The 22,179-nt window shown below is 37.9% G+C and overlaps 1 protein-coding gene across 11 annotated transcripts in view; it reads left to right on the forward strand.

The window, feature by feature from the left end:
• The window catches only part of LDB2 (LIM domain binding 2), a 213,153-nt gene that overhangs the window by 72,500 nt on the left and 118,474 nt on the right, over positions 1 to 22,179 (forward strand). For all 11 annotated transcript variants that reach the window (XM_042053223.1, XM_042053225.1, XM_042053226.1 and 8 more), the window contains exon 2: positions 69 to 171. In XM_042053223.1, the coding sequence (XP_041909157.1) occupies positions 69 to 171 (103 nt within the window). The remainder of the gene's footprint in view (positions 1 to 68; positions 172 to 22,179) is intronic.

The following is a 22,179-nucleotide window of genomic DNA, read 5'->3' on the forward strand; positions in this document are numbered from 1 at the left end:
TTCTTTTACAACAGATGAACATATTTTCATTTTGCCTCCTGTTAAGTGAATGATCTGTTGCTTCCTAGGATAGTGACAACCTCTGGTGGGATGCCTTTGCAACTGAATTTTTTGAAGATGATGCAACCTTAACACTTTCATTTTGTTTGGAAGATGGACCAAAGCGATACAGTAAGAAATGTATATTTTTTGTTCTAATGTTAAGTCTGAGTTTCTAAAAACAGTTTATCTGTACAAGACAGATGCAACCCCGGCAATGACAAAGTCACTTGTGTATATTCAGTGACTGTTAAGTTACATTAAAGAATTCCATTAATTGGGCATCCATTTTTTTATGGAGTTCCTCTGAATTTTATTACATGAAAATAAATCATTTCCTAGTGGAATGAAGCAAATAATACAATCCTTGGATTTTTTTAAATTAATGTGTTTTATGGCTGTGCTTGCACTCTTTGTTAATTTGTTTTCTGCAAAAATTCAAGTGTTGAGTCTTGTGGGCAAACTTGTTCACAGAATGGGAACTTTGTAGCAAATACCAGGATTTTTGCTGGAAGGGCTTCCAAATTTAAAGAGGGATCAGAAAAACAACAAATTAAAAGCTATATCCTTGCTGATGTAGATAAGTATTATTCCATCAACTGTGTGGATCTCTGCTGCTTGCACACATTAAGGACCAGCCTTGGATGCTGTCTGAGCAGCAGTGGAAGTCTAGAATACTCTCAATCAAGCACTAGGTGAAAGCTTGAATAAAAGTGAAGCAGTGAATAAAAGTGATGGCACTGGTATCCATTGCCTGCATATGCTGAGCAGCAAAAAGGGATAACATTCATCGAACAAATTGTTTGAAGTGAATCATTCTCTTAGCTTTAGCACCGAGCAACAGAGAGAGAAGTAAACATTGAAAAAATGCATTGCCAATTGTTTGACTCCATTCAGAGTGACCCCTGCTTCATGGTGACAGATTGTGCTCTCTACTTAATGTTCTGAATCTTGCGAGGTTCTTCTCTTTCATGAGAGTGACTGATTGTCAGAGTATCACTCACATACTTCTAATTCCTATTATCAATTATCTCAGGTATTTATTTGACAAGTGTTACCTTCTTCTGGAGAAAAAATAACCACTTTGGATGTACATTCTGGGATTCGTGTTGACAGAATTACAGTTTCTTGCCTTTCAAAGCAAGTGATAACTCTGTAAAGGTCCTCAAATTACAGCCTATAGCAACATTGGTAACAGCTGATCTGTCCTGATTAGGTTGAGTCAACTTGTCAGATATCAATTTGCTAGTTGTGTTATCAGTCCAGAAGGCACAGATACATCAGCAAAAAAGCAATTAATGTCCAGTTAGATCAGAGGGAGTTGTGATTCTGGAAAACAGTACTGCATATGAAAGTATTTGTCAAAGTGTAAAATACTCCTGGTGTCACAAATGCTTGATAATGGTTGTGTTGTCTGTAACTGGGACAGGTTGGCATGGGGTAATAATGTGATTATTAGCATTGTTGCTGAGAAGAATGATTGAAAGCCCAAGTTAGTCATATTTTTAAAAGTGACTAGTAAACTGGATTTTTTCCTCTGGTTTTAATTCCTGATCTCTCCACAAACTGTTGTTGCTTTTGGTTTATTCTCAGCATCTGGAATTGAAGCTCTGCATTTAGGGCTCTTTGCTGTTCATTCCTATTTCCTTTTCTTTGTTAGTTACTATTTATGTAATTCTGAACTACATCATTAGTGTGAATCTTTTTCACATGAGTGGTATTCCAACTCAGTGAAACTCTGAAGAGCATGCTTGTGCTGTTCCAGTTTGAGACTTCCATTGTCCTTTGAGAAAGCTTTGAGAGCAGACTTGGGGCCTCTGTGCTGTCCAAATCCCTGCTTGGGGACACCTTTGGTGTTGCTTGTGGTGGGTGCAGAGTGGAAGCTGCATGTTAAGAGTAGCTCTCTCTTCCTAGCTGAGAAGTTTGTGTCCAAAACCATGTCCAGGAGTTGAAAGCAGAGCAGTTTGCTCCCCTTACAGGTCTCTTTTTTGCTTGCCCAAGCCATGCTCATGCTATTCCCTTATGGATGCTCTTGGCATCTCCCAAAACCTATGAGACCCAGTACCTCTATTCCAAGCTGGTGAAATTGCTGGCCAGGGGCTGTGGCTCTTGTTAGGTGAGCCAGTGTATGGCACGTGGTTGCAGCACCAAACATGGAGCTTTGAAAGTGATGAAACAGAAGTTTCTTCATCTGTGCTGTCGCCAGCAAGACACCTGCCTCCTTGCCTACTGTGTATGCTCTTTAGGATGTAGAGGGCATTAAACACATTGGAACTGGCAGAAAGGAAAGAGAAAAGACAAATTGTTTGTTCTTCCAGGCACAGACAGTAGTGGAGGGAACCAAGATAAGGCCCAGGAAAAGAGAAATACCCATCCTTTGAGAAGTTGTTTGTAAAGTTGAAAGTGATGAAAGATGCCAACCTCTTGCCTTTGGTCTAGGATTCAGGTCAAAATTGCCTGTCTTTGTCTTGCTTCAGCCTGTGAGAGATTTGCTTACATCTCTGACATTGGTTGTGGTGGCCATCTTATTTTTTTTTCCTTTTGGCAATGGTTTCCTTTTCTGAGAACTAAAATATTCTCTTTTGGAACAAACAAATTAAAAAAACCCCTTGTGTGTGTGCATGTGTGGAAAGGACAAAAACTTTTTTGCTGTCCATGGCCTCATTTTTCTCTGGGTTATGGCAATTCCCAGTCCTGTTCCCTCCTTCTCAGGGGCTATCCAGAACTTGTGTTAAGCCATTAGAGACATGAAGAGGCATGGTGTTTTGCCCCAGGTTCCTTCTGCAAAGCTCCTCGAGAGTGTTGTGGGAGGCTGCTGGGAACTAATCTTGAGTGCAGTTCCCAAATTCCTTTGGGAGCTTTTTTCCTGTGCTTGCTTTAAACTTTTCCTTTCTATGAGTTTCCTGTCACAGCCTGTTTCCCAGCTGGCTCTCTCTGCCCTCTGCTCTTACCTGAACAGTCCAATCCCACAGCCAATGCAAATGTTCAGAGCAGGCCTGCAGTATTTGTGTAAGGGGTAGAAGATTTTTTTTAAAAATTCTTTTATTTGCCTTGCCTTTTGTTTTAACTTTTAAAATACAGTTTTGTCCAAGAGATTGTAAGGGTTGTAAACGCACTTTTTTTTTTTTTTAATCTCAGAAAACTAAGTTGCTTATTTAATTTCATGGCCTAAAACTGAAGCTTTATGAAAAACACAAAGTATTTTTAAATCTTTCATTCATTTTACCATGTTTTACAGCACTCCTTTCTATACTGAGAAAAGCAGTTTTTCCCCCTTTGCTGTTCTCAGTATTTCTCCTTGACTGCCAGCTCCGAAATTCTTTCTTTTGTAGGAAAAAATAGATACTGTTCAAAATAGGGATTTTAAGTCACTGGGTTATGTTTACTTTGCTTCACGTAAGGCAGCATTATGTGCTGATACTCGAGCTAGCTTTAAATGTACCTATATCTGCATGGCACAACATGGAAAGGTACTTACTTATGCCCTGGGAAGAGCAGAGGTTTGTTAGTTCCGTGATCCACCGGTGTTAATTAATTTGATTGCCAGGTTTGTTAGACCTAGACCAGTTATCTGTGCAGAATGATATTCTGCTTTGGATAGATGTGACTTGAAAGCCCAGCTTAACTTTTTCATGCAGAGATTCTGTACCAGACCAGAAATAGCTGCTGTGCCCATCCTTGCAGCTCTTTTTGTCTTTCTTCAGTATTTGATTTCTGTAGGTGCAAGAAATTTACCTTCTGCAATTCTTTCTCCCTGGCACAGCATTCCAGAAAGAAGACACTCTCTTCTTTCAAGCAACCACTGAAAATATGTTTTTCTCCTACTTTCTTACACCCCTCAGCTATTCTTTTGGTCTGCTATTATCTATGAACCCTACTCACATTACTGAATTCTACATTGAAATTTTAATGAGAAATGATGCAGAAAACAAAGATGTATTTTAAGTTAACAAAGGTGTAAATTATGCGTTTCTCCAGTCTGGCTTTTTGGCTGCCCTGAGATGGAGAGAAACTTCACACATTCCAATGCTTAAAGACAAGGAAAGATTCCCCAAACCAGAGATGCTACCTGTCTTACACGGCATTAAATTATAGTCAACAGAAACTAAGAAGTAAACACATTAAGTTCATTCTACAGTGAGAGTAAAAAGAAATTTGCTTTAATGTATTATGCCCTGATTTGTTTGGTCAAGAAATAAATAGGATTTAAACAAAACCAAAAAAAGAAAATATGCCTAATGGAGCAGAATTTTTGTTTCCTTGTTGTGGATAAAGCATTCATTTCCTGTTAAGAGGCTTCTATCCCTGTAAAAGAGTAAATACTAGACTCTGATCCATTGTTGCCCAGGTTCTTTGTTTCTCAGAGACAAAATATTTCCCGAACAGATAAGAGAAACAAGTTTGATTGACAGCTCTTAGCAGAGTCTCATCAGCTGCTGTGCTGACAGCCTGGTGATGCGCACTGTGCTGATGTGGTCGGGACTGACAGGTGATTGACAGCCCAAGACTGTGGAGACAGGAAAGATGAAGCATGCTCAGTAAGAATAATGTGCAGTGTTTATGCAGCACTGCAGAGAATAGGAGCTAGAAAGTTAACTCTTTCAGGGCAAAGTGCTACTGTAACACATAATGAATGCAGTTGCCACTGTACAGAAAATTAGAGCTTGTCTACGTTTCTCTTCTGTTCACTAAATGATTTCTCCCATGGAGGAGCTATATACTGTGAGGAAGCAAAAGCATGAGCTATCACATTTGTAGCTGTAAAAAAATTTCATGTGTGCTAGATATGATGGAGTCCTCAAAATGGATTTATTTAAACTTATAGATGTAGAGTATATTGAGAATTTCAGGCACTTTTTATAGGCTTTCATCACCCAATTTTGTATGGCATTGCATAATGTTTCACAGTAGAAATTTCAAAAGGAACAATTTGAGCTCTTTGCTCTCCCTATCCCTAGGAAAATATAGTGATTTCAGTTTTATTGTTGCTCTGAATCTGTAGCTGATAATTGAATATGTACTTTGTGTTATAATTTCTACTGCAGTCTGTGTTTGGAACGCACAAGGTAACTATACCATGCTTTGCATTTTATGCTGTTTTTTTCCATTTTCTCTTCTTGGCTCATGAACCCTGTTTCAGTTTTCTTAATTTCTTGATTTTTTTGAAAGATGGATGGATAGATGGATGGATGGATGGATAGATAGAGAGAGAGAGAGAGAGAGAGAGAAAGAGTTTTGTGGGCAATAGTTTCAGAATGAACTTTGGGCCAAGTGGGAAAATCATCAGCTTTGAAGTGCTTATCTAAGTTTTTCTGGGTGCTTTTAGAATATATTACATAAGTGTGTTTTAGATTTTACTACAAATTATTTAATTAATACACAGCAAGGAAGCTGCAATCACATTCATTCTGTATTTGTCCCCATTTTTATAACCTGTGCAATGCAGATAACTTTATAGGCCTTTACTGAAAAATTTTACAAGGGTTAATGGTGGGAAGCTACATCTAGTGGATATTTCTTATAATGATAGTTTGGGAATAAACAGGGAAAGTTCATCACACATTACCCACTTGCATAATTATTTTCAAAAAGGTGGTTTGAGGGGCCAGCATGCTACGTTATCACCCCAGGTTTCTCTAAAACTGTCATCTAGTTTCTCTCATGTAACTCTTAAAGAGAAAATTAAATTTGCCAAGAGAAACAGATTGTTTTATTTCCAGGAACCTCTTCTTTCTTTTTCCCTTTATTTTTTTTTCCCCAAGAAATCACGGTCATTAACCATGATTTGAGCATTCAGGTACAACACAGTAAATTGGCCTAGCTATGTGAGACAGATTATTCTGTGTGACTCCCTGGTATTCATCTTTATATACCACTATTCTAGTTCTGATTTTTTCGAAGTTTCTTGGCAATACTTTTGAGTTTAATTTCAGAATATAGGTAAAAATTTCATTTAAATCATATGTAAGAGGTCCAGAATTGCCTGAATCACCACTAGCCCCTCCACCCTCCAGCTAATGATTTCTAATTAAGAATTACTTCCTAAAATTGATGTTTTAAAGAGTTCTCAATCAATTTTACTTATGCTCTATGAAAATTGCCTATTAATAAACTTTAGTAAGAATATAAGTAAGCACTAGTAAGTTGAACGCTTTACAGGTGTCTAAGTGTATTATACCCATGCACTTATCTTTATCACCCAAACTTTTGTAAGCTCGTCAAAGAAATGAGATTTGTTTGACAAGACCTATTTTGCATAAACCCATGTTGACTGGCATTAATTACATCCCTTTCACTTCAATCTTTGTCAGTTAAATCCTATATAGTTTTTTTTTTTTACTATTTTGTCTGGATTGATATCAAGCAAGTGTATTATGTTATGTTGTTCTCTGACTGTATAGTGTCCCTTAAATATCAGCACAGCAGTAGTGGATTGTTAAAACTCCCTATGTAGTTCTTTTATTTTTTTAATTAGTATTTTATAAAACTAGATATAAATGTGAGAAAAACCCTTATAACTGCTGATTTCAAAACATTTACTTCTCACGGATACTATTTAAGATCCATTTTAGTTGCTGATGGACTAGGAAGCACTTTTCACTCAAGATCAACATCTTTCCAAAAGTAGAACAAAAAAGCTTATCATATATCGATGTTCAAAGCTTTTCTGTTCCCAAATTAAACTAAGGTTTGATAAATTTTAAGGCCTTATTTTCTCTACCTTTTACAGGTATGGATTTTTCACTGCCAACTTCAGCATCTCTTTCTAATATTTTATCTTTCATAATATGTTTTTACAGAATATTTCCCCCTTTTTATCTTTGTTTTTACTTAATATTGTCATCATAATTATCCGGATTTTTTTCTTCTAATTATTTCCTTCATTTTTCTACTAACTTCTTTTGCCAAAGTGATTCTCATTCTCACATTAGAGTTGCATCTTTTGGATATCTTAGGAAGTCTCATTAACAGATTCTTAATTGTCATGCATAGATTTTATCTGCTTTTTCTCCCAGCCAGTTGATCTGTGGTGAATCCAGTATTTTGAAGCACCAGCTGTATCTCTCCTACTGACTGGGATTGCCTTTTCTTTGTCTGTACTGAATGCATGTTTTCGATGGCATTTGTACAGAAATGTGTAGTCTCATTGGAGAGTGTCCAAGGGAAAAGTCTTGAAATAAGACTTACTAAGGAAAATTAAAGAATTTGAGTTGGTCAGTCTGCAGAAGAGAAGACGTGGCAAAAAGGAAAGAGGAAAATGGGACATAATAACAAGACATATCAAGGAAAGTCATAAGGTCTGTTTCCATAGCCATGATGAGCAGGAGAAGAGATGCAGGCTTTAAATTGCATTAAAAAAAAAAAAATTGAGGGGTTCACTCTTACCAGTGAGAAAAATGAGGTGCTTGGAGAGATTCCCTGGGGGGGCTGTGGACCCTCCAGTAATCAGGGGGTTGTCTGACCTTCACCTCTGATTCCCTGAAGACACTGGTCCCAGAGCCAGTGTCAGCTTTCAGTCCCCTGTTCAGTTCAGTCTCAGACATCATAACCAGTTCTGGAATAATTTTCTCATCTCGGATGCTAAACTTTTTGTGATTCAAAACACCTTACTATTTCTAATTGTGAGCAGTAGAAATAATGTTTTTCTAATACTGCTAGCTAAGCAAAATTTTGCACATGAATCTTCCACCAATTTCCTTCAGAAAGAGCATTTTTCTTTTCTCCGTATTACTGACAGGTGTTGAAGGAATAGTTCCTGATTTGCAATGAGCAGATGTGAATTAGACCTTCACCTCTGCCAGCTGCAGTCTTAGTAGCTAGCTTAGTGTTCCTGCACCTCTGAATTATCCATACCTTCAAAATACAAAGAAGGGCTGCTTCACTGCAAAGTGCCAGGCACATGCAACATGTGTCTGTGTGTCTTGCCTGTGTGTACACACACAGCCTCAGTTAGGTACTCCGTGGAAAAGTTTATAATGAAAACTGTTTTATCAACCTCTTTCTCAACTATCTTACAAAAAATGCAAGATATCACATATCTTACAAGGGGGATCCCTGGTTTCTTCTGCTCGTAACTAAGCATGTTGTACAAATCAATATGGGAGACCCTATGTCTGTGAAGTGGCACATGGAAAAGGGCTACTGATGTAGTAAGGGCTACTAACTCCTAATGTGAATACTGCACAATTATATGGAGCCTCTAATTGCAATTTCTGAAACCCCAGTCAATCATATTGGTTCTGCTGCTGTATAAACAGATTAAGTGATAAGCCCTCTTTGGGAGAAATCTTAATATCACAGGACATGATACATTAGCAGTGTCTTGGGTCTGTTCAGAAAGCAGAAAGAATAAAGGCAAAATTTACATGAGAGAATCACAGTGATTTATGGGCTTTTTCCCTATCCAGTACAAGTAATCCCTTTGTTGTGGCTGGTTTTAGTTCACCCATTTGGTCTGAATTATGTAGCATTCAGTTCTTTCTCTCTGCTGGAGGTGATGTTAACAAAAAGATGGAAACCCATGCAAAATAATGGAAATCAATTGCTTTTTACATCAAAATATTAACCAACTTTTTACTATTTTTAAACTCATGTTAAATAATTCCTTATTTGTTTTGTGTGCATAGTGTAATGGCGATTGTGAGGAATTGGTCAGTACTTTTTCTATTTTGCTGAATAATTGTGTTTGGCGTCAAATGTTGTCAATACAGTATATATATATTTTTTTTTAATTGAGAAAAAAAATGTTGCTATACTAGAGATATTTTAATTTTTTTCATGAAATTGAAAATATTCAGTTGTTATTGCTTCAGCTTTTAATACTATCAGGTGATTTTTAAGATGATCAGTTAATATATGTTATGATCTTGCAGAAAAATGTTCTAACATAGTTACAGAGTTCCTGTAAGAAGCAAGACTCAGCTAGAATATTCATGTTTCCCTTAGTAGTCAAGAACTTTTTTTCTGCATTTTTCATTTTGTTTCTTTTCTTTTGTTAGACTCATTTTTTTTTTCAGAAGTGAAACACCTCACTTTATGAGTTACTTAAGCAACACCATAAAAAATATGGAAGTTTTGTGGTAGAGGATATTTTCATATTGTCATCTCATTTCTAAAACAAAGAGAGGTGTTTAATTAAGTGTAGTAGTTTTATCCACAGTTGGTATAACTATAACACTTCAGAGCACATGGATTGCCTGAAGGTATTAGAAGCAAATTTCCTTTCTAGAGCACTGAGTAACTAAACAATGGGCCAGATTTTTTGTTCCCCTTGTGTATCCTCAGGTCTAGATGATTCAGAACATAATTCCTAATGGTTCTGGGAAGTTTGTGTATATTGTGATGACTTTATAATAATTTATAAATTCTATGTTGTGTATTTACTCTTACCAGTGCAGTTAGTGGTGTGGAATAGTTCATGGCTCTAGCACACTATCAGGACAAGTCTTGTAGGTGCAGATGATCTTCTTTAAATTCAGATATTAAATATTTGCTCCTCTACCCACGAATTTAATCTTTCAGACCTGTATGCACACACAAAAAGAACATAGTCAAATACACAAACATGCATGCTGATATAGTGTGGGTTCTATTACATAAAATGTGCATGCTTGTGTTTAATGTAAAAATAAAACTTTATTAAGACTTTTACATTGTATTTCTATGATGCAGTAGAGCTGTTCCACATGATGCACCTTATTTTTAGGCACTAGGTATTTACTGTAGTGCAACATTTTTAAATGGCTTAGGAGAATACAAGATGCAACATCACCAAAAATTATGGAATCTTTATAGAAATACATTTAAACTGGGTCAGCTGCAGCATCATGATTAGTAGAAATAGACCCAAAAGCTGATTCTGGACGCTGAGACACTGTTCCCAGGTCCATATTGAAGGCTGCCTTGAATTAATGTAGTCATGATTTTTTTTTAAAGTCTGCTATATATGGGAAGGCTCAGATATTATACAGTGACTATCATTCTTTATCATATTGAATTCTGCACTCCAAATTATATTACCTTTAAAATGTTGCTGACATTTTGCTGTTCCACTATTCTGATCCATATAGGTTTTAAGCCATACTATTTTAAGTTCATTCTGGTGCATATAGCAGTGTAAGCAGTACCTTGCATTTCTTGTTTCTTCTCTCCTTATTTTCACAGAGAGGTAGTCTCTGTGAAGTATTTGCTTAGGATTTTTCAAGACAAATGAACTCAATATATAGATACTACTAAAAGTTTACATCAGAGAGGACAGTTTATAGGTATATGTATTGGATTCGGAATAAAATGATTGAGATTTATGATATTCCTTTGTTTTTGTGGAGTTCAAACTACTCTTCTACTGGACTGCTGGGAATATCCTGGCTCCTGAGACACTGGTGTCCAGCTCTGCCTGTGCAGGAAAAAGTTCTAGTCCAGGTCCATTGTTCCAGATACACTCTTCTTTGAAGGATCTTGTTTCTGGTCATTAAGAGTGTTGGTATCTTGGTTTTATATTGTATGAGAAAGCCAAGAGAAGGATTGCAAGTAAGCTCTGGCAGCTGAGGGGATAATGGCACAGCACACAGCATTACCTGCAACCTTGCGGTTTCACTGTGTAGGGCTGTTTCCGTGCTGCCACCCAGCCAAGAAGCAACAGTCAATGGTTGAAAAAATTTCGTTGCTGAAGGGCACTATCACATGCAGAGTCTGGGTGATGTCTGTGCCATAGCTCTGCTCCAGCATAAACTGCCTACACATAAGTGTTCCTTCAGCCAAAGAGGCTTGTGTTGACTACAGGGTCTTGAAAGCGCTATTCCTTCATTATCAGTGTTACCTTTTCCACACCATTCAGCTTCAAACATCTGCTCTTTATCTGTGACTTGGGCTAATCCCAGCTTGCCATTTTGGATATAGTACAGGAATATGTGCAGAGAAGCACCAGTGCACAGCAGTCTGTCCAACGGCAGCTTTTGAGTCAACTCCATCGATGTAGTTGACTGGGTACCTGAAAGTAGATGTTGACCATTTTGTTGTGTCTATTAAAAATCCATTACTCCTAACTCCATTTGGCTATGATAACGGTTTTTATATACAATTTTATCTAGTCCAGAAATATTAGAAGACTGTGTAATTCAATTTTATTTTTGTCTTTAATGTCTGAACGTGAATTAATACAGCATTACTTTTCATCCTGATATCAATCTTGTTCCTTTCATTCAGATCCAAATTCCTTTGTAGTACATGATTTAATTCACTAAACTAAGGTAAAATTAAACCCTAGTCCAGGGAGCATTAAAGTAACGTGTTTTTCATGGCACATGTGGATAGCAGCAGTCTGCTGTATAACTGTTTGTGTTTCCCTCCCCTCTTTTAGTTGCTGACAGACTCTAAAACTTTTTTCCCTCTCAAGAACTGATAATACCTCTATTTGTTCTTCCCCCCCACCCTACTCCCACCTTTAGCCTTAAGGAAAGTCAATTCATCCATTATTAAATTATATTAGAGAGATTAAAAATACACTTTTCTTTTATAAAATCAAGTCACTTTTTTTTAAGCAATTTTGAACTCAGACTAGTTTGGTATTCCCTAACTGTGGATCTGTGCTTTCTTTTGTGGCAAATTAGCTTTGATTTGACAGCTATTTTTGTTTCAAGATTGTAGGCACACCAGCTTTTTTACTGAGGCTTGGCTCTTAGGGACTGTTGCACATGCATGGCTGGCTGTGCATCCGATTCTGTAATCCAAAGGGATGCTCCAGGTCATGGTCTTAGGAAAAAAAAAAGAAAAAAAGGAAAATAAAAAAAGGAAAATGTCCAGGCAAAGAGATTTTTAACCACCACATGGACTTGCACCAAGAAAAGATGTATCAAGTTGGAAAACAAAGGAATGTCTTTCCTTTCCAGACTGTTTTTGTTCAGTATACTTCTTTTCTCCGTTGTGCATGCACAACTAATGGAACTAGTTAATAGTTCTAAAATGCAAATGAAACAGAGGGTATCTTCTACTGAGAAGGGTTAAACTTATCTTAGTGAAATGTACACAGGCTGTAGTGTGAATTTGTGTACAACTTGGGAGTTGTATTATGGTAGGGAGAAGGTTCTTGGCTAAATAGAAAGAAAAAGTCTGGACAATACATTCCAACCACCTTCAGAGAGGTAGAATTTGTACTGTTAGTACCCTCAGAGCCAGCTTGTTGATTTAATTTATAATCTGTTATGCTGCTGGCTGGATGCTATGCTGACATTAGCAGGCGGTGCTGTGCAGTAGGAATTGCAGTGCTGAGGGCATGACTGCCATACAGCTCATGTTTTGCAGAGGTTTATTTCAGGCTAGATCCAGCCCTGTCTAGTGAGCTACCTGCCTGTTAATGGCTGGCATGCATTCGGTGCATTCCTGGAGTCCATCTGACTCCTTTCTTGTGAAGGGGGTACAGTTTGTGAGCTTGGAGACCTCTCCATATCATGGCCCAAAGTGAGGTGATTCAGCCACGGACTTCAGAAAAGCGTTCCTTAACTGAGCTAAAAAGTGAGTGTAAATTTAGGTATGGAACAGGAACTCTTTTGTGAAAATGCCTTCATTAGGCACCCTGCCAGGTGCCATGTGTGCCACCCTGTGTTGAAAATTTCATTTAATTTTACTTTTGATATCATTTATACCATAGGCGTAATAACGCTCTGTTCTTCTCCCTTGCTTCCACAAAAAGCATGTAAGTCCTGGAGGAGTATATTCTACATATTCAGCACCAGTCATGTTCCTATGACAATGCTCTTCTCTGATCTGATGACAATTCCTCTTCCTCAAACACTTCCTTGGGTTTTTTTTTTGCTCTTGAGCTGTGGAAAAGATAGACTATTCAGCACACAATCTCCCACCCTTTTCACTTATTTTAGTCTTTGTGAGGTCTGCAGCCTTGCTCCACAGCTGTGCCTCAGCCCCTCCAGGGCTGCTGACCTCCCTTTGAGAATGCCAGTGGCCAGGCTTGGTAGTAGCTTGTTTTGCTGCTTGGACCCACTTTCCCCCACGCTGGGTCAAGGAATTAGTCCCATCTGATGGTCCTGGAATGCTGTGTGGAAACTACATCCCTCAGGGAATAAGGTCATCATGCATGCTCTTGGCATACTTTGAAAGCCAGTCTTAAATCCCAAAATGCTTTCTTCTGAAGCTTCTTTCCCTCCATCAATTCTCTTTAATAATAACAAAGACAAAAGACCTATTTAGGATCTGATGATGTGATTCTACAGTAGAGAGCTCAGATATAATAAATATAACTTTGGCTGCTCCTAGCAATAACTTTTTCAACAGAATGTAACCAATATGTCAGTAGATATATTGTGGACTGCATGATTTCAAATAAATATTAATATACTTTGATATGTCTCTTGATTGTAGAAAGGTGCACACATATATCTAGATTGTAGTAAATTTGTATACTATCAAATTCATTTGTGCAAATATATGTGATCACGTAATTACAGTCTGTACTATTGCAATACAGATGCACGGAGAAGCAGGATTAAGATTGTGCTGTCAGCTTCAATTTGAATAACCCCTGGCATCTGAGCACACTGCAGTGGAACATTAGCTTTTGGTGAGGCTTTTGCTGCAACTGCTAGAATTAGGATCAATGCCTGCTTCTCTCTGGCAAGCTACTGCTATCCTGAACACAGATGTGTGGACCTGGCCATTCTGATCAGTGCACTGGTCACCTGCAGCACACAAAAGAAGTAATAGAAATGAGGGTAGTGTCCATGGGGAACACGAGCTAGGACAGAAGTGGGAAATGGCAGCGTAGCTTCTCAGCAGAAGCAGGAAGTGAGAGCTATGGCACAGTCTACGGAACAGAGCTTTCAATGGGCTGGGCCACCACAAGTGCATCTTGTTACAAGAAAATAATGAAGTGAAGTGGCCTGCAAGAGAGTTAGCAAGGACCAGCATTCATCGTGACCCAACTTTTGGATGTCCTACTAGAAAGGAGAAGAATGTCAGTATTTTATTTTTGCTTGTTTGCATAGTGTATTATGGGATATTCATTCAAGTCTGTTTAAGTTGAATGATTATTTAAAGACTCTTAGAATCTACTGAAAGTGCTAGTTAATAGCAGAGACAGCAAACAAAAGATACTGTTTACAGGGAGCATGTTAAAACCATTTTTTAAGCAAGGATTTAATGAGATAATTTTGGCATGTGAGAATTTTCTAGTTTGCATGTCTTGTCAGTTGAGTATTCCCCTTCTGTCACTTCTTTTTTAAAGTAAGGTTTATTGGAATTGCACAGCATATATAATTTGTCTTTATGAAACTGATACATTTACTCACCAGACCGTGACACATTTCTCTAGACCTGTTGATAGGATCTAAACTGTACTTCTTTTGTGTGCTTTGAATTTGAGCAGGATTGAAAGAGACAACCATGAGTCTTTTACCTTGAAATTTTGAAACAGTTCTAATATGAGAGGAAAAGACCTGGGAAGCTGCATCAGATAGCTGTGTTACAACAGCACTACAGTGTTTCAAGTGCACATTACTGTAAGATTTTCATTCTCACTGAAAAAAATTACAGTTTTTTTTTCTTGGAAGCTTTTCAGCTGCTTGTATTTTACTCTTCTCCTTCTTTATACCACCATAGTTATACCATTTTTGTCACTGTTAATTTAAGAAACGATATTTCATATGTCTAGGTAGTTTAGTTATTAAGGAAGGAAGCAACAAGAAAATAGCATCTCAATGTCCTAATACACTAATTATATTCAAGTCAACAGTGTTTGGGAAAAAACCAGGCTTTTGGTATATACTCTTGTGCCTTACCTGTGCAATGATGAGTCAAAGGGACACAGAGCAAAATTTTCAGAGGCCAATAACTCTTACAGTAATTTTTAGACGTGTTCATGTAAACCTGCCATTAATATGTCCATACTTGCCATTATATACAGCCATTTGAGGAAAGAAAAATCATTATTGAAAACATTGTTTTATGGGTTTAGAGTCATCATTTATGAAACTTATACTTTTGCTTTTTCATAAATAATTATTAGTGTACTGACTTTTCTGGCACAACAAAGTTGGTAAAATGCCATGCATATATAGCCTTCCTATTTGAAGAACAGTCTAGGAAAGACAATATTTGATTGACTACTTATGAGTAAACCTCCTATTTCAGACAACGTAGCTGAACGTATTTTATGCAAATACATTAAAATTCATGGTTTTCTAAAACAAAGATAGGCCAAAACATCAGTAATTATAAAAGTCTTTATGCAGGTTCACAGCAATACAACAGTTCTCTTTCATTTGATAATTACCTTGTTAAGCTAGTGTCCAGTTAGCTCTGTGTCTTTTAAAGAAAAATAATCTTCTCATTAATTCATGGCAGAGCTCCAGCACTCTTTGTCAAAATATTGGTCTGAAATTTTGACTTAGTTTTAGGTTATCTGGTCTGAAGTAAGCAGCTCCTTCTTAGATTTCCCCTTCATCATTTGCCACTCTATTTTTCCATTATTTATTTCTACTATTAAACTTTAAATTATATCATATTTAGTTATAAAATCATAGTGTGGTTTGGGTTGAAAGAGACCTTAAAGATCTTCTGGTTCCCACCACCTGCCATGAGCAGGACCACCTTCACTAGATCAGGTTACTCAAAGCCCCACCCAGCCTGGCCTTGAACACTTCCAGGGATGGACCATCCAGTTTTTTTGGGCAACCTTTTCTAGCATCTCACCACTTTCATTGTAAAGAATTTATCCCTAATAGCTCATCTAAACCCACCCTCTTAGTTTAGAGCCATTACCCCTTGTTCCATCACTACATCACCTTGTAAAAAGTCCCTCCCCAGCTCTCTTGTAGCCCACTTTAAGTACTGGAAGGTGCTATAAGGCCCTGGAGCCTTCTCTTCTTCAGGCTGAAACAACACAACTCTCTCAGCCTGCCTTTATAGGAGATGTGCTCCAGCCCCCAGATCATCTCTTTGAGTTTGCCCAGGTCCCTCTGGATGGCATCCCTTCCATCCAGCCTTGCCCCATTGCACAGCTTGGTGTCATCTGCTGCCTTACTGAGGGTGCTCTTGATCCCACTGTCCATGTCATTGATGAAGGTGTTAAACAGCCCTGGTCCCAGGACAGTCTCCTGAGGAATGTCACTTTTCTACAACCCTGTGAATACAACCATCCAGACAATTCCTTGTCCTCTGAGTGGTTCATCCATCTAATCCATATCTCTCCAGTTTAGAGACAAAGTTGTGTAGTGCAGTGTGAAATGCTTTGCACAAGTCCAGGTAGATGGTATCAGTCCCTCTTCCTTCATCACCAGCATTGTAAATCATAGTTGCCTGTGCCTGGATGAGTTCTGCCCAGTGCTACCAGCACTACAGAAATGGCAAGAATTCCCTGTCTCAGTACAAACTAAGGAGTATATGATTTTTTTTTTTTTTTTGCCTGTCCATTTTCTCTCTAACTCTGGTTGGTAAAATTTTAAAAATGGAAAAACATGTATCAACTTTTTAACTCGTTTATTTTTCAGACTAATGATAGACGTGGTCCATGTTGTAGGGATGGCAGATAACACAAAAATCATTTAACAAAACATGTAAAGTTTCCTTGGATGATGTGAAAATGTCTACAAATCCTCAAAGGGAATTTTCTTTTCTTTCCTATTTCAAATGTTCTTCAGACTTCTTTAGTGGGATTGCTGAGAACCATTGACAGACTTAGATCAGTGGAAACCTTTCTTAAAAGTTACATTTTCTTCTTTTTCTTCTTCCAGAAGAAATCTAACTTCCTGTTTCACATGTCAGATGCCTTGTGCTCACTGAGAATAGCAGCAATCGGGTTTATCCTGTTGCTGAACTAGCTTAAATATAGACATCTACAAAGGCAGCAGTAATGAATCTCAGCTAATATCCGGTTTATTCTTACAGAGCTTTTGTATAGATTCCTTTGCTGTCAGTGAAGATGCTTTTATGATTTCTGTAATATATTTATCTTTCAAAACAGCAAAGAAGTTTTCATCTGTCTGCCATCATTGCTATTTACAATTGCAGTGGCACTAAAGATGATCCCCCTCAAGTTTCCAATTTACAGTATTTTCTCAGGTGCTTCAAAACTGGAAGAAGTTATTCCAGGGATAATATATTTAATGTAGGCGATTAAATCTGATGCCTTGAATTCCTCAAGACATGTCACAAGTGACTCAAGTTATTATTTGTTTTCCCATGAACCACATGAGAACCTCCTTTTGTTTGAAACCCAATTTTGTCCATTGCCAAAAGTGCAATGAAAATTAGTTCAGGATGGTGGAAAGGTCATAAGATGCTTAGCTAAAGATATATCTCATCAGAGTAGTCCACCCAGTGCTCTAGACATGCTGCAGAGTAGGATAGCCCAATTTTCTGTCTAATAAAAATAAAAAGGTGTGGGAGGATGAGTAGTGATGTTTCAAAGTCCTCCTTTGCTGTTACTTAACATGACGTCTTAAGTAGTCAATGGTTTTTTGACAGTTCTTTCTGTATGGCCGTTGAGTGCCCAGTTCCTTCACACACTTTCACATCCTGACTTTCTGCATAATCTGAGAACATAAAAGTGGGAGAGGGCAGGAAGGGGCTCTGGCTTGTTGGATCCCCTCTGTGAAGGACTCGTTAGCCCTACCAGCTCCTAAGCTGTCAGTGCATAGTACCATGCTATGTGACACACTGAAGTCCCCCCTGGTAACCTCTAGGATGACCGTAATTCCCAGGTGGTTGGAAGCTGAATTGGCTCTAGGAACTGCTCCCTGCCTCTTAGTAGAAAGAACCATCTGTTTTTCCTGTTAGGGAATGTTTACCTTCCAGGCATTGAGCCTACTTTCCCCTCACCATGCACTTTTAGGCTTATAGTTACAAGGATCCCTAGATGATCTTTAAGGTCCCTTCTAACTCTAGGTATTATATGATTCTATGATCCTTGAAATGCTTTGAAACTAGGACTTTACTGATTCATCCCACCTAACTGAGCCATCTGTTAGAAGGTATCTGGATTTGTCTGGTTTTGAGTTTTAGGATTCTTTTTTATTAATTTTTGCCAAAGTAAGAAGTGGCAAATTCAGTGCAGACCTTCTTTTCCTGTTCAAACAGCAATACACGGCTATGCAGAATTTTACTGAAGACCACCTGCCTTTCATTTGAAGTTTGATCAGACTGTGCTATTTCTTTTAAGTTTATTGGGACATAAGTGTTCATTAGTGCTATATCTCTGTGGCCAGACAAGTGTCTTTTGGAATTAAAACGGTACTACACTTCAGAATCTCAGAAAGTGTCACAGTCGACAAATTTAACACAGTTGGGAACAGTTTTCTTGTTCTTGTTTGCGTAGAATTTGTACATCTGAGCTCCTCCAAGCTCCCATTACCTGCCACTTAGTTTATCCTCTCCTCTCCAGTGCATGAAAAGAGACATCAGGGGTCCTACCACAGGACCAAGTTCTTCTTCTAGCTGGAAACAGAAGGTCACTTCTGAGGCTGGCCAGGGAAACAGGACCTGCGACCTTGAGGGGTATCTGGTACAGGGGAAATGAGGGACTGTAAAAGTCTGTAGTATCTGCCAGGGGGGTAAACCCAGCAGAAGGACGTAGCAGAAGGACAAACCACAAATACTTTTTTAAATGTGTTTATTGCTAGGGTGTAATTGAGGGTAAGTATTTGTCCTGCAGTAAATAAGGGCCATGCAGAGAAACATAGCACCTGAACAACATAGTGAGTCTCTGTGTTGTGGGGTTTGTTTAAAGTAGACATCAAGGTGGAGTTTTCTTTTTTTTTACTCTAATTTTTGAGTGTTCCAAGGTCTTGTCTCCTATGAACAACAACATATGACTTGGATAAGTAGTATTCTAAAAATTCTGGAAATAATGAGTCCAATATGAATTGTCTTGCTCTAGCTATATATAGATGATAGGAAGAAAACACAAATCCTCTGAGTTGTAATTCCTGAAATTCCACTAAAAAATCAGATTTTTTCTTTAGACCACCCTTCCTGAAGCTTTGGACAAGACCCTGTGTAGTAAGAAAATTATTTCTTTAGTTAATCACTTCTTTTGCAATTACCTACTGCTCTTATTTTTCTGGTATTGTCACCTTTGCTACTTTTGGCCTCATTTTGGATAGAAGGCACTGAAATAGCATGGGAACTGTTGTTTTCTCAGGATCTGGGAAATTGCCAAATACCGTGCTAAGTTGCTTATCATTCTAAAAGATCAAATCTGATACTAAGATCAGACTCAATGAGGTGTAGCTATGTAACCAGAAGTTTGAAAGCATGCATGATCTCAACTGGGCTTCTTGTGGTTGTGTAGCACCACAAAACACAAAGCAGATATTTTTCTCTTGCTGTAAGTACTGTTTGAGGTCTGAGAAGAATTCACAGATCTTCCACAGGAGAAAAAAATCCTCTCTTCCACACTGCCATCATTAATCCTATGCCATGCATTTTCTGGTGCAAAATACAAATTAATTTTACGTAGCACCGAGCTAAAAATCAAAGTAATAAAACCTTGCAGGTTCCTTCTAATCTTCTGCAGTATGTCTGGCTGCATCATATTATCAATGGAGAAGAGACAGTTTCCATTTGAGCACACAGTCTTTTTCAGCTTTTTTTCATATAACCTCTAGTTTTTATGAGGAAAATTACCATGCTCTTGTTTTATTTTTTTTTCTCTGACATTTTTATCATCATGGAGATTAGAAAATTCTATACACAGTGATTACTGTCCAGTAACTGTCGTGAAAATTTGTGCTTTTGCAAACTTTTTTCTTCTTTAATTCATAACCAAAATCTGTAGATAATGCTGTGCAAACAATGTATTGTATGTGCTAAATAAGGTGCTGCCTTCTGCTGTGATTTGTGACTGAAGTTACAGCTCAACAAGTGGAGGTCTAAGGGATGCAGCTAACGAAGGATCAAACGCTTGTCTGTTCAGATTGTGACAGTTAATTCAGGTAAGATTTTTTGTGTTGGACAAGTTCAGATGCTTTTTTTGATTGCCTATCTTAAACACTGCCACACATGGTAGATGGATATCAGACAGCTCAAGCTGTCTTTCGACATGCATGGCTTCTGGGAGCCTCCAGGCTCATCAGAGAGTTACCTTCTGCACAAATCAACTGCAAAGACTTTCTAGTTGACCTTCTTGCAAATAGAAGTCCATCTACATCTTAGATGGAATTAGATGGTGTGAATTTTGGTCATGATGTTTGCAATAAAGTGTTTATCTTTGCTTGCAACACCAGCTCTACTTACATGTGTTCTTGTATCTCCATTCCTTATTACCAAGACATCGCTCTACACTGTGAGGATGATGAATGTGGACAGCAAGTTTCCACAATAGCGTCCTAGAATGTGTTCTGAAGCTTGTGTCTAAGGCCCGAAAAACTGCCCTCATTTTCAAAATTCCAACACATTAATTTTCCACAAAATCAGTGGAAGTTACTTGCATGGTTGAGGGGAGGATTGTCATAGGCATGCAGATGACATAAATGCTGCATGTGTGTGGCAAGCCACTCTAAGATTAAGTGGCTGATATTACTAGTGCAGTTGAAAATGCAGACCTCTATATCAAAGCACATTTAAAAAGCAAATCTGTGCCATGGAAAAAGCTTGTTATGCAAATAGCCAGCATTTTCACCTGTTAAGTTTTTAGCATCTAGAATACTGTTGGTCTCTAATCCCTCATAGGTGAGAAAGCATCTTACAGGCAGAAGATAAATTCTGGTGTCTCTCTGGTATTAAATATCTGATAGAAAAGGGCAATACTTGTTCAAATCGCAAGGCGGTTGCGCACTGGATTTGTGTGGCTAAACTGTTAGTGATTCATAGCTGTCTTATTTGAGGTAGGAGAGGTAACCTGTTAGGTCCTTGTGAAAGACCAAGCCTCTTCCATACCAGTTCTTCAGTCATATCTTTTCAGGTAGTAGTGACAGCTTGTGTAGACTGCATTATCTTATCTGTGTCTGTCATTTGTCTTGTAACTGTTAGGTATCCATATAGCTACATGGCTAAGAAAATATAATTGAATGAACTATACAATAATTTTATTAGCTGGCACAAAAATCAGCTTCTACACTTTTTTCCCCCTAGAGAAATACCATGACATTTGTGTAGATGTGAATTAAAAATGCCAAATAGATAGGGCCTGGACTTCTGAACTCTTGAAAATGGAATATATATAGCTGTCAGAAACAGTAACAAAAAACTAGGCAGTGAGGAGGCAGATCTGTCATTCAGACTGATTTGGCTTACATATAGTCACCACTTTGTGTATCTTGAACTATGCAGTACTTGATTGTCCAGATGGCTTTTATCAGCTGTTCAGCTGTCCATTGAAAACTGGCCTAACAGTGTTTGAATTACCTTGCTATGATTCCTCAGGCACCTGAGGGCAGCTGTTAAAAGTTGAATTCGATTTAAGTCTGTGCTCATGTCAGACTACACAGGTGTTACTTCTGTTTTTATTTGCTTTATCTGATTATTTGTTTAACAGAAATTGCCAAATTAAAAAAACCCAAAACCCTGACAACTTCTTTTAGCTAAAGGAGGTGAATTTTCTGGAATACATGCTTATTCTTTCTCTAATGTCAGTTTTGTTTCCATTTCTTTAAAATGCATATCCATGTTCAATTATATTTAGTTTTCTCAAACAGCTACTTTTCTGTACTGCTTCTGCAGAAAATCAGGCTTGAGTTTTTGCTTTATATATTTTAATGTAAAAAATAAAGACAAGAAGTATCAGAGAAAATTGAAACAGAAGGACCTTATTTTACAGATGTTACTGGCCTAAATCCATTGAGTAAATTTTATTTTGATATTTCATAATTCCCAAATTTCTGTGGCTACTTCTAAAGTGCTGTTCCTGCTGTTTACCAACACTTAAAAATTTAAGAAGAGCAAAGACTTCTTGCATTAGTAGATTCATCTCCATTTCCTTGTCCTTTTCTGCTTTCAAGGTCACCCACTGCCTGGCAGGGAGCGGGCTGTTACCTCACCCTGCTCCCTATGATGCTTGTAAATATAAATGGCCTACTGCCTTTGTGTAAAAGGTGAGGCTCTTATGACATGGCTAAATTGATAGAATCTAAGTAGCATAATGCATGTGGTGTGTTGCACAAGTTAAAAATCACACACAACGTGAAATGCTAA

This window comes from Corvus kubaryi, unplaced genomic scaffold (assembly GCF_017639235.1).
Source record: "Corvus kubaryi isolate FWS band 111438036 unplaced genomic scaffold, C.kubaryi_AGA036_p1.0 split1-131, whole genome shotgun sequence".
Classification (NCBI taxonomy): Eukaryota; Metazoa; Chordata; class Aves; order Passeriformes; family Corvidae; genus Corvus; species Corvus kubaryi.